Below are 13,596 nucleotides of genomic sequence, written 5' to 3'. Positions count from 1 at the left end.
GTTAAAGCACTTTTTTCAATTTTTAAATGATTTTCATTAACCCTTTACTTTGTGTTAATGGACCCTCCCTTCATGTTTTCTGTTATCAACTGTCTCTATTTGCTAGAGAACATTCAATGTGTTACCAAGTCTATCATCTTGTCACTATATATAGAAACATCATTTATTATTACCTTGGATTTATTTATTTTTACAGAAAACCTCTGAAACTTAAAAAAAAAACCCTATCAGCAAAAAATGATCCATTGTTTACTATATAGTTACATTATTTTTAAAAACTGAGAATAAAGTGCTGCAAAAAATATACAAACTAACACAACATTGTAAATAAACTATACTTCAAAATAAAATAAAGTTTAAATAAAGTAATTTCAAATAAAATTAAAAATTTTTAAATTTAAGCATACAGTACACCTAAAATAAATACAATGTTATACATCCACTTATATCTTAATTTTTTAAAAAAGACAAATATGAAATAATTTATGATTTGAGATTTTCTAGGAATTCTGATTTCTTATTTCTGAATCCTGAGGACAATCAGAAATTTGAAACACTAGGACCACAGAGTCTCATCCCAGCCCTGGAAAGGGTCTGGGAGATGAGGCTGGGAGGGGCTGGCAGTGGGAGGGAGGAGATGTCTCAGAGGAGAACAATTTAAGGGCTGGGAGGGGGCTTCCCTGGTGGTCCAGTGGTTAAGACTCTGTCTTGCCAGAGCCACTGGTTCCCCCCCTGGCTGTGGAACTAAGATCCCACATGCCTGGGAGTGCAGCCAGAAGATGTTTTAAAAGGGGGTGGGGTGGGGAGGAGAAAGATCGTAACATTTCCTGCCAGATGCTCCTGTCTCATGTTTCCCGCCCTACACTCCCGCTCCCCTCCTCAGGGGCTGTGGGGGTGCATATAGAGGTCTAAGCTTTCTCATGGAGAAGTTTCCAGCATCTTACAGCCCTAGGTGTGGCAGAACCAGCTGATACCTGCTGTTTCTCCTACATGTCAATGGCAATCCCACTCTCTCGTGTGGAAAATTATTGAAGGACCAGTGCCCCCAGCCAGGGATCATGTAAGTACAATGGAAAGGGTGCAATCTCAAGAACCAGTAGGGCTGGGAGAGGGAAGGGGGACAGGACTCTCTAGGAACAGTGACAAGAGCAGGGTGGGGTGGGGGTGACACAGGAGGCACTGCTGGTGGGGGTCGAGGGAGAGGCTGGGGTGGTGGGACGGACTCTTCTTTGCCTGCTGACTCTCCGTTTCTCATCTTCTCCTTCTTGCTCCTCAGCTTCCAGACCAGAAGTGGGCGATCAATCTGTGCCGACCCAAGCCAGGCCTGGGTGCAGAAGTACATCGAATACCTGGGCCAAACGTCCAAGGGAGCTGGGAACAGTGGGACCTTCACAGTCGAGGGACCATGAGAAGAAGCCACAGAGCCACCTCCCCTCCCCAACCAGCTCCGTCACCCAAGATGGGCCCTGGGCGAGTCCTGGCCCGAATGAAAGCCCGTGCTCGCGTTTCCGTGCTCCTGCTCTCATGGTCTGCGCTCTCCCGAAGCTTTGCCGTGAAGCTCCGCCTTCTGGGGCCAGAGGAGACTGTGGCCCCCAGACAGCATCTGTCGTCCCCTTGCAGGCGCTCAGGTCTTGAAATAAATCCGTGCTGCAGAAAGGGACTGGTGGCTTAAATTGGTTCTCTCACAGACAGCCTGGTCATTTCTTTGATTTTACAGACACTTCTATGGTATTTACTGCGTATCCGGGGCCTTGTAAACATTTCAATAGGAGTAGATGTAAATAGTGGAATGATGGAGGCGTAGTTAGGACCAGGAGGAGGACGAACAGTAACCCCAGTTAGGGTCCTTAGACAAGGCGAACAGTGTGAATGCAGACGGCCGTGGGGAGACCCTCTGTCTGCATGTGCAGAGCTCAGGTGCACAGCAAACACACCTGGTCACTCCCTCGTCCAAGTGGGCAGAGCGGCTCACCCTTCCTAGAAAGCTCTTCCCCAGGTCTCTGCCATTCAAAACATTTACTTCTCGGTGCACCCCTCTACCGCCTGTAAATAGCGCCCCCTTGTGCTCGCCCATCAAATCTGTTCAGTTCAGTTCAGTTCAGTCGCTCAGTCGTGTCTGACTCTGCGACCCCATGAATCGAAGCATGCCAGGCCTCCTTGTCCATCACCATCTCCCAGAGTTCACTCAAACTCACATCCATCGAGTCGGTGATGCCATTCAGATATCTCATCCTCTGTCGTCCCCTTTTCCTCCTGCCCCCAATCCCTCAATCAGATATGTGCTCTCCCCCAAATCCGTGCTCCATCCACAATCCATGCACCCCAACGCTGAAGTCCTACAGTCTCTTTAGATGCTGCCTGACCCTTATCCTTGACACCTGGGGTAAAAGTGATCTTGGAAATGTGGCCATCCTCACCACCTCCTCAACTAAAGACAGAGGCAGGTACAGGGCAGTGCTCTGTGGGCGTGAGGAGGAAAGGGAGGCAGGCAGGAGGCAGAGGCTGATGCCAGTCTGGCCGTGTGTCACTGGACACAGACTGCAGAAGGGCCTCAGGGACACCAGTGTGGCCCAGCAGACGCCCTCCAACTCAGTCCTTGGGGAAGGCATGCCATGGCTGTCGGCCTCAACCCTAAACTCCTGGGCAGGACTGATGCTCTTCGACCCCAGAGGTCAGAGGTCTCTGTCCATCCGTGAGTTTAGTGGGGAGCGGACGACCACCTACTGTCAGGGGCAAAGTCAGGAAAAGAGCACAGTCTGTCCTCGGAGCCCATGGCTGCCCTGGCCAAGGCCATTTCCTCACTGGACGGCCCCCTCCTCTTCCAAACTCCAGTCCTCAGCGCCCCTGTGCTCTTGGGCTCACACAAATCCCATCGGAAAACCAGTTCTCTGCACCTCCATCCACACTAAAATGGGATGGAAGCTCAAATCTCAAAGGCAAAGAGACTAGAATGAGTGAGGAGGTGGGGAGACCTGGGGTCTCCGGGAAGGACGGGCGGGAGTGCAGGGGCGAAGGGTAGGGAGGAGGTGGGCACGGCAGGGGCCACTGACGACCTCTGCAGAACAGGCTCTACAAGTGGCATACAGTGGCCGTTCACCCCCGCTGCCAGGCAGGTCGGCTCTCCTCCTGGGTTACTGGGGTGCTCGGGCCTGCGGGGAGCTGGGTGGATACCCAGCGTCCCCTGAATGTGGAGCTGTAACTACCGCGCCTGCGCTCCTTCTCTGAGCCCCCCTCCTCAGGAATGGAACCTCCATCCTCCAAGCTGCTCAAGATGAAAACAGGAAGTCACCCTTGAAACACTCTCCCTGATCCATCCATCCAATCTATCAACAAATCCTGTCTATCAACAAATCCTGTCAACTCTCTCAAAATCTCTCTCAATTCCAGCCACTTTGGCTTCTCCACCACCACCCTCATCCAGGCTCTCACCCGCCTGACCTCAGGATGTGCCTCAGAAGCGGGTGAGAGCTTGGCCGGTGCGCAGAATCCAACCAGGCACCCGGAGTCAAGGCGGAGCACCAGGAAGACCGCAGGCATTCAGAACTGAATTACGTGGGAAGAAATTGCTGCAGGGCGTCAGCTGTAACCTTAGAAGGAGATGCAAGATTCCACCCACACAGAGCACAGAGAATAAAAGAAGGATCTAAAGGGCTGGTGGATTGGCTTAAAGTGTCCTTAGTGCCAGAGGGGAGGGTAATGAATGTCCTGAAAGAGCTAAGTAAAGTGAAATGAAGTCACTCAGTCGTGTCCAACTCTTTGTGACCCTGTGGACTGTAGCCTACAAGGCTCCTCTGTCCATGGGATTTTCCAGGCAATAGTACTAGAGTGGATTGCCATTTCCTTCTCCAGGGGATCTTCCAGACCCAGGGATCAAACCCAGGTCTCCCACATTGTAGACAGACGCTTAACCATCTGAGCCACCAGGGAAGTCCCGAAAGAGCTAAAGACAGGAGAAAAGTCTAGCATGGCCGTTAGGAATGTTTGCTACACCCTCAGTGGAGGTGCTAGCTTCTGTCTACTAAGCATCCTCCAGTGCTGGGATGAAGAACTGGTGGAGACCGTATAAAATTGGCCCAGTAATCTCAATTTGTGTAAGACAGTAACACTGCACCTTAGTGGGTAAGCCTCACAAAGGTGATAATTAAACCTAGAAAGATGTGGGGACTTCCCTGATGGTCCAGTGGTTAAGAATCCACTTTGTAATGCAGGGAACGCAGGTTCGATCCCTGGGTGGCAAGCTAAGATTCCACATGCCTTGGAACAACTAAGCCCGCATGACCCAACTAGAGTCTGAGCGCTGAAGGAAAGATCCCATCTGATACAAGGAAGATCCTGTGGACCAACTAAGACTCAACTCAGCCAAATAAGTTAATAAACAATTAATTAATTAATTTTAAAAATATATAAATCAGGTCCAAAATATTAATATTCAGATGCAGAGATTAATTAAAAGGTTTTGGGTTTTTTTGGCAGCTCTATGCTGGTTGCTGGATCTTAGTTCCCCAACCAGGGATTGAACCCAGGCTCCCTGCAATGAAAACGCTGAGCCCTAACTACTGAACCACCAGGGAATTGCCATAAATTTGCAATCACTGGAATCATGTATATAACTTTGAACTTAGAGCACTTACATTTTTTAATGGCCTCTTAGGGTATATAACAGATTATCCTTGTAATTCTAATATAAAATGTGTAATTAAACAATTTATTTTTTGCTTGTGATTTTTGAGTTGAGAGATGTAAGAGAACTTGGCTAAGTTAACAGAGAACATTGACATGTTTAACACAACTTGATTTTTCTATAGCCATAAGTTTAATTTGTTATTACAGGACTGCAGTACTTTGGAAGGTTCTGAGTGTTAGATCGGATGTGGAAAGTACTTTTTAAAATTGAATAAATTAATTAAAGCAGCTTAAATTGTTTATCAAAATTTAATGCACAAAAATTTAAATGGGACTGATTATTTAAGACTGATCTGTTCTACTTGATTAAGCACTCATTAAGGACTTCTTAAATTTTGCTATAAGTAGGCTAAGATGGGTGAAACATGGGAAGCTATATTTTTTCTTCCTTTTTAAAAACTTTTTATTTTATATTGAAGTATAGCCCATTGACCATGTTGTGATAGTTTTAGGAGGTCAGCAAAGGGACTCAGCCATATGTATACAAACACATGTATCCATTCTCCTCCAAACTCCCCTCCCTCCCATCCAGCTTGCCACATACATTGAGCACAATTCCCTGTGCTATACCATAGGTCCTTGTTGGTTACCCTTTTAAAATATAGCAGTATGTACCTATTCATCCAAAACTCCCTAACTATCCCTTTCCCCCTTCCACCCAGAAGCTGTAAGTTCATTCTCTCAGTCTGTGAGGCAATTTCTGTTTTGTAAATAGGCTCATTTGCATCATGTCTTTTTAGATCTCACATCTAAGGGATGCCATATGATGTTTCTGATTCTGTGTCTGACTTACTTCACTCGGTATGACAGACTTTGGGCCCATCTATGTTGGTGCAAATGGTATCATTTCATTCATTTTTATGACTGAGTAATATTCTGTTGTATATATGTACCACATCTTCTTTATCCACTGGTAAGCTGTATTTTTAATTTGTTTCTTTACTGAATATTCATTTAAAAATTGAAGTAACTGCAATAGATTCCTACACACAAATTTTACCTGCAGACATGAAAAAACTCACGCCAATAGAAATTGTCCTTATCTCCTGCCCTGATGACCACAATACGCTCCACTAGGTCTCTCCACTTCCATTCGTCCCGCATCCCTTCCATTCTCCACTGCAGCCACCTGAAAACCCTCTAAAGCTTCCCATCATACCCAGAATAAAATCCAAAATCCTTGTAGCATGTCCTGCCAAATGCCCCATAATTGGATCCCTGCCTGTCTCCTGAGGCTCAGCCTGCTCCCTTGTTTTGAAGCTCCAGCCACACCAATCTTCTTTTCTCATCTCAAATGTCTGACCCTCATTTTTGCCTCAGCCCTTTGCATATGCTATTCTCTTTCCTAGGGCTTCTATTCCACCCATTCTTAGTTTTCCAACTCCCATCCAGTTCTTCTCTTGCTCTTTTTTTAAAAATCTTCTTTCCTTCCTTCCCTTCTTTTTTTCTTCCTGGCTGCGTCTGTTGGTAATTGCAGCATGTGGGATCTTCATTGTGGTGCAAAGGCCTTACCCTCAGAATATATATGTGGAAGGATATAAGCATACACATAACTATGTTTATCTCCCAGTAATATGATTATAGGCACATCTTGCCATCAATTTGTCCCGTACTTACTGACTTTTCTGTAGTAAGTAAACATTCCTTGTGCAAAATTAAATGAGATTTTTTTTTTTCAGCATTCCCAGACTTCACAATGTAGGGAGAAAGCGTGCAGTGACCAGTCTTTTGCTCAAAGGGCAAGAACAGAGAGACACCTCAGGCATTCCAGTGTTTCTCTGGGCGACCACACAGTTGTGCAACTTTAGATAACCCCAAGCTCCTAACTCTCGCAGGACAGACGGTGGTGGAGAAAGTCAGGACTCACCTGCTGTAGCTAGAGGCAGGCAGACGTGCTGGCAGCCCACTTGGAGGCATTCTCTTTCTGCCCCGCAGTCCCTGTCTTCTCTGCACTCATTCACACAGGTGCCTGACAAGAGGAAAGATGCAGTTAAAAGCGTTGAAGTCTTGAGTTCGAAAATAAATAATTTAAATGCCTTTACAATAACATTCAAAAAATAAATCTAACCAATTATGTGCAGAAATGTATGTGATACTACTAAGAAAAAAAAAATTAGCTATCTTATAAGTGGAGAGAGACGCCATGTTTATGGATGAAAAGATTGTGTTATAAACATATCATTTCTCCCACCCCAATAAAGTTAGTACTATCCCAGTCAAAATCATAGAAGAATTTTTCACAAAAATGGGTAAGCTTATTCTAAAAGTTTATATGGCTTCCCCTAAACCAACAATAATCAAGAAAATAAGATAATTTTAAGCAAAGCTGCAGAACTGAAATGCAATTGGGTTAACTGGATTGTTTATATATATGTGTATATATATATATATATTTTTTTTTTTTTTTAAGGAATCTTGTCTCTTACCTCATACCACACAACAAAATCTGTTCCAAATAAGTTATAGACCTAATTAAAAGGTAAAGCAATAAAGCTTCTAGAAGATACTGTAACAGCTTTATGATCTTGGGATAGGCAAGTATTTCTTAAACATCACAGAAGTATTACTGACCATTAAAACAGATAGGCAGATGGAATCTCATTAAAATTAGGAATGTTTCTTCATTGAATGACAGCATTAAGAGAGTGAAAAGAAAGCCACATTAGTAGAAACTGTTTATAATCCAAGCATACAACAGACAACTTGCATCCAGAATTCCTTATAAATCAATAGCACCAACTGATAACATAACAGAAAAATGAGCAAAAGGATCAAGCAGACACTTCATAAAGGCAAAAGAAGTTGTTCAACAAAAATAATGTCAGATTCTGGAAAAATGGTTTTAATTGTGTAGATTGCATACATTTTTGAATTTTCTAAAGTCTCCCCATAAACACACACACAAAGCTATCAAAATAGCAAAATTTAAAACACATAGACGACAAAACTGCGGAATAAGGTATCCCCTCAAACTCCAAAATACGAGTGGATGAAAGGAGACACAACACTAAACTCCCCCAGAGCAGTGAGGTGTCTGCCTCTGTGCAGAAATCTGTGGGAAGCAATGCAGTGACTGATGGAGAAGACTCGGGATATCGTTCCCATGGGAACTTCCTGAGGAATCTATTAAGAATGGATTGTCAGCTAACCCAAGTACTGGAGAGATAACAAAATGAGGACTAGTAAGGCATGGCAACTCTCTCCAGTATTCTTGCCTGGAGAATCCCACGGACAGAGGAGCCTGGCAGGTTACAGCGCATAGGATCGCACGGAGTGGGACACGAATGAAGAGGCTTAGCATGCAGGGTAGTGGGTAGTACTCAAAGAACTTAGTATAAGGTAACTGTTTGAACTATTCGGGTGTGTGTGTGTTAAGCAGTTGGAAGGCTGGGCGGGACCAGGCATATTCCTGTGGAGCTGAGGAATTCGGGCAGGGCACTCAGCCTTGCTTGCGGGGCTGGTGAGCACACGTGGCCACAGCCATTGCTGACGCACTTCTCTCCTGCCGTGCCGTCCCGGTCTTCTTGGCACTGCCCCACACAGACACCTTCACGATCAGAAAAGACTGGGTTGAGACACTTAAATACCATGATTATTTATGTTGTGAATGACCATGTCCTAATAGACTCAGGATACACTTTGATCTAGGACTTCACTGTGTAAACACGAGCTCCAATAGAACCTCATCTGACCCTTCCAGTAAATAAGATCTGGGTTATTCAGATCTGAATTCAGGGTTATTTACCATTAACGCACATGTCCCTTGTGTTACGCAACTCAGTGAAATTAACCTTGAATACAGAGTTGAGCTCCCAGAGGTCAAGAAACTATTTTTTTTAATATTTATTTTTAATTGAAGGTTAATTGCTTTACAATATTGTGTTTCTGCCATACATCAACAAAGAAACTATTTCTGATAGAAGCACTTATTGGATTTTAGTCTTGATACTCATAGAGATAGAGTTTAAAGATGGAGGCAGATCCTCAAAGCTGCTTCAAAGTCTTGGGCAAAAGAACATCTCAACCAACAAGCACATCACCACCTACAAGAGGATTCTCACTGTGGGTCCTACCAGTGGCTGACCTGCTTCTGCCACCCTCACTATGAATCTCATTCAGTTTCCCTGTTATCGTCTGTAAATGGGAGTTGTCTGGTGTGTGGCTTGAGCAAGTAAAGAGAGGTTGGACTAGATGAGTGACTCTCAAATGTGGCTGATGATCAGAATCATCTGGGAGCTTTCAAATGAACTACAGAGAGTAGGTCTTGGTCCAGACTTGATTACTCAGGTTCTCCAGGGTTGATCCTATACGTGTATATTTTAATGAGGGCTCCAGATGACGCTGATGAGTCCAGATGAGCTGGACTAGAGATTCTCCCAGAGACAGCATGTCTCTGACATTTTAGGATTTCATAAGCTGTTGCCAATTTGTGGAGGAAGGCTGGGGATCATAACCCTTTGTTAACGTTCAGCCATTCATTCATTCGTTCATAGTTTATTTACTCATTCATTCCCTTGTTTCTAATTCATCAACTTATTCCTTAAAAAATACCTACTGTATGTAAAGAACAGGGACTCGATATTTGAGGAAATAGAGGTATGAGTCAGGTTTCACATCAGCAAGGCAGAAATAATCAGGGTGGGAAATCAAAGTTTGCTCTCAACAGACTGTCATTCACAACATTAAACCTTTGATAGAAAGTGGCGTGAAAGAGGTACAGAAAAGAGTGGAGAGAAGTGGTTTAACCATTACTGTGCTAGAGAATTAGCTGGGATTTAAACACACACACACACAGACAAAGACCATTCAATGTGGAAAGAATGGGATTTTTTTTTTTCAACAAATGATGCTGGGACAAATGGACATCCACATGTAAAAAAATAAATTTGGATTACTACCTCAAACCATAAATGCATGCATACATAGTATATACCTACATACACAAAAATTCACTCAAAATGGATCAAAGACCTAACTATAAGAGCTAAAACTATAAAACTCTTAGAAGGAACCATCAGTGTGAATCTTTGTGACCTTGAATTGGGCAATGATTTCTTAGAAATGACACCCAAAACACAAGCAACAAAAGAGGTAAAGAAATTGCACTTCATAAAATTAATGACTTTTTTTTCCGTTAAAGAACACTATTGAGTAAATGAAAGGACAAATCATAGAATAGGAGAAAATCTTTGCAAATCATATATCTAATAACAGTCTAATGTTCAGAATATATCATGAATTCCTACAACTCAGCAAGAAAAGGACAAATACTTCTATTTTGCAAAAGGAGGACTTGACTAGCTATTTCTTGAATACATCATATGCAAATGATCATTAAGCATATGAAAAAGTGTCCAACATCATTAGTCACTGGGGAAATGTGAATTGAAGCCACAGTGGGATACCACTTCACAATCACTATGATGGCTATAATCAAACGTCAGGTGTCAAGTGTTGGCAAGGATATGGGAGCAATCGGAACTCTTGCTGGTTGATCGCGGTTAAACTGGTGCAGGCTTTGTGAAAAACAGCTTGGCAGTGCCTCAAAAAATTAAACATAGACTTGCTATGTGACTATGTCCACTCCTAGCAATTTTTTGTCCTCTCCTAGCAATTTTACCCTACAGAATTGAAAATATGTTCACACAAACATTTGCACACAAATGCTCGTAGTAGCATTAACTTCATACTAGCCACAAAGTAGAAATAACCCAAGTGTCCATCAACTGATGAATATATAAATCATATCTGGTAGATCCACATAATCCAACCATGAAAAGGAGTGGAGTACTGATAGATGCTACAACTTAAATGAACCTTGAAAATAGTGAAAGAAGCCAGACACAAAAGATCACATTATTAAATGACTTCCTTTATATGGAATATCTAGAATAGAAAAATGCTTAGAGATGGGAAGTAGGTTAGAGGTTGTCAGGGGTGGGGGAAGTTCAGAACAGGGAGTTGGATAATGGTATGGGATCTCTTTTGAGGGTGATGAAAATGAGCTACAGCTAGATGACAGCTAGATGGCTGCCCAACAATGTGAATATATCAAAACCACTGAGTGGTACACCTTAAAATGGTAAATTTTATCTCAGTAAGCACACACACCCCACACAGAGAAAGCTAGAGACCTCAGAGAGCCTGAGCAGAGGATGTTGGCATTGGTTTCTTTTAACAAGCTTTTTGGGGTGATTCAAAATTGCTGGCAGAGTCTCTTCTACTTAAAATGTGGTCTGTTGGCAGGATTATTAGCATCACCATGAAGCTTAATAACAATTCGTAATCTTGGGCCCCACTCCAGACCTGAATCACAGTCTGCAATTTAACAGGCTCCTTGGATGATTCTTGTCATATTAAACTTTGAGAACTACTGCCCTAATCTAGAAGGAATGAGTATGTCCATTATGCTTATGGTGGAGATAGACAGTACAGTGGGGCTTTTAAGGATTAAGGAGATTTCCACAGGCAGGAGTTGGGGAGGTTGTCACATAAGAGAACACATTTGCATTTTGAGGAAATCAGTCACCTGATTAGAGCTGCACTTTGGGAAGAACACTCTCACATTCATGCATAGAGTTGGCTGGAATTCAACACACAATATGTGTTTTGGATGAGAGAGAGTTCCAAGAGTATTGCAAGGGTCCAGGCATGTAACTAGCGTGGTACAGGTCAGTTTGGAAAGGCTGTAAGAGAAGTTGTGAAAGAAGATTTCACAAAGACTGGTCATTGATTACATAGGAGTGGGAGGAGCAGGCTTCCCAGATGGCGCAATAGTGAAGAAACCACCTGCCAATGCAGGAGACATGGATTTGATCCCTAGGTCAGGAAGATCCACTGGAGGAGGAAATGGCAACCCACTCCAGTATTCTTGCCTGGAAAATCCCATGGACAGAGGAGCGTGGTGGGCTACAGTCCATGGAGTCTCAAAGAGTGGGATTGGAATTCTCACTGGTTGACTTAGTGACTGAGCTCAAGGCAGGAGCAAGGCAACCAGAGAAATCATGTTTAACTGTGAGTCTATAAGGGTGGGGGGGGGGGGCGGTATTGGTAGAAAGAAAAGAAAGCCAAAGGCACAGGAAAGGAAGAGCAAAGAGAGAAGCCGTCAGAGAGCAAATAGAGAGTTTTGGACTGAAAAGATCCTGAACAATGTCAGTTCTGCAGAGATACCAAGGAGATTGACAACTGAGAAAAATTATTAGATTGTCAATCAAGAAGGTATTGGTGCCTTTGGAGAGTGGAGTGTGGGGGAGGGGGCTTGGTATCAGTGGTGACTGTAGTGGTGGTGGTTGAAGATCTATTGGAAGGGCTCAGGGGTCAGTGGTTTGGAAGAAAGAGAAAGAGAAGACAGAAGAGGGTTCAGAAAAATGTTGTCTCAACAATACAGGAATTTATATGCTTGTAGGTAGAATCAAATGGAGAGAAGAAGGTTAGAAATACTGGGAACAGACCCAGAAGCTGTTCAGAGGAGGAGGTGAGGGCAGTGCAAATGGAGAGGTTGGCCTTTGGAGAAAGAGAGAGAGGAGGTCGGCAGACACAGAGGGATGCTGGCATGGGGACTCGTGGGGAAAATTAAAATGTGCCCCAGTGTCTCCTTATGTGGACTGTTCTCCATGTTTACCCATCCCCGCTCCATCCCCTCTTTGGACTGCACAGGACAGTCCTAGATTCCCCACTTCCTGACTCTCTTGTTCTGAAAGGTGGGACGAGACTTACCAATTGCCTGGAGCCTTGTGTTGAGGGTGAGGAGACTGGCCAGGAGGAAGAGACCACCCAACTTCATGTTGCTAGTTGAGGCCTTTGTGTGCTGATAATGGAGCAAGACCCAAGCAGCTGAGATTTATACCCTCCTAAACAGAGGCTGGGCCAGAGTTCATGGCCACCGTCAACATTTAGGTAACTTGAATCCTGGACTTTGTCAAGCAGTGAACTTTTCTGGGAAAAAACAAACTCACAAACTTTGTGGTGCTGGGCAATGTTTGTTTTCCAAACCAGTTTTTGAGACAAGGGAACTATATCTCCTTAGTAATAAATAAATATATCATATGAGAGAAAGTAAGAGAGGGAGAAAGGGAAAGACAATGAGAGAGGAAAAGATAGATAGATGATATATAGGAGATGTAACCCAACAACCTCTGTGTGCAAAATGCTTTCCTCTTTAAGCATCACGACTGAGGTATGACAAGATTAAATAGCTTGCTTGAGGTTGTTGTTCAGTCACTAAGCTGTGTCCAGTTCTTTGTGACCCCATGGACTGCAGCACACCAGGCTTCCCTGTCCTTCACTGTCTCCTGAAGTATGCTCAGATTCGTGTCCACTGAGTCAGTGATGCCATCCGACCATCTCATCATCTGTCCCCCCCATCTCTTCCTGTCCTCAGTCTTTCCCAGCATCAGGGTCTTTTCCAGTAAGTCTTCTTATTGTGTCAAGTGGCCAAAATATTGGAACTTCAGCTTCAGCATCAGTCCTTCCAATGAATATTCAGGGTTGATTTCCTTTAGGATTGACTGGTTTGATCTCCTTACAATCCAATGGACTCTCAAGAGTCTTCTCCAGCATCACGATTCCAAAGCATCAATTCTTTGGCGCTGAATCTTCTTTATGGTCCAGGTCTCACATCTGTACATGACTACTGGAAAAACCATAGTTATGATTAGATGAACTTTGTTGGCAAAGTGACGTCTCTGCTTTTTAATAGGCTGTCTAGGTTGGTCATAGCTTTTCTTCCAAGGAGCCAGTATCTTTTAATTTCATGGCTGCAGTCACCATCCACAGTGATTTTGGAGCCCAAGAAAATAAAACCTGTCACTGATTCCATTTTTTCCCCATGTATTTGCCATGAAGTGATGGGACTGGTTGCCAACCAAACTCAACTGGTTGAATGTTGAGTTTTAAGCCAACTTTTTCACTCCC

The 13,596-nt window shown here is 43.7% G+C and overlaps 1 protein-coding gene and 1 long non-coding RNA gene across 2 annotated transcripts in view; one reads left to right on the top strand and one right to left on the bottom strand.

Moving 5' to 3' along the window:
- The window catches only part of LOC133231770 (C-C motif chemokine 3-like), a 36,176-nt gene extending 23,669 nt beyond the window's left edge, over nt 1-12,507 (bottom strand). Inside the window, exons 1-2 of the mRNA XM_061390330.1 lie at nt 12,400-12,507; nt 6,551-6,652 (exon numbers count right to left, since the gene is read on the bottom strand). Coding sequence (XP_061246314.1) covers nt 6,551-6,652; nt 12,400-12,466 — 169 coding nt within the window. The 5' untranslated portion in view covers nt 12,467-12,507. The remainder of the gene's footprint in view (nt 1-6,550; nt 6,653-12,399) is intronic.
- On the top strand, nt 529-1,687 carry LOC133231771 (uncharacterized). Its single transcript, XR_009731235.1, has 2 exons — nt 529-1,060; nt 1,277-1,687. It is a non-coding gene; the product is annotated as an uncharacterized LOC133231771 (long non-coding RNA).
- Nucleotides 12,508-13,596: the final 1,089 nt, after the last annotated feature.

The sequence above is a fragment of the Bos javanicus genome, chromosome 19 (assembly GCF_032452875.1).
Source record: "Bos javanicus breed banteng chromosome 19, ARS-OSU_banteng_1.0, whole genome shotgun sequence".
Taxonomy (NCBI): domain Eukaryota; kingdom Metazoa; phylum Chordata; class Mammalia; order Artiodactyla; family Bovidae; genus Bos; species Bos javanicus.
Note: the sequence above shows the minus strand (reverse complement) of the source record. Positions and strands in the feature narration are given on the sequence as shown.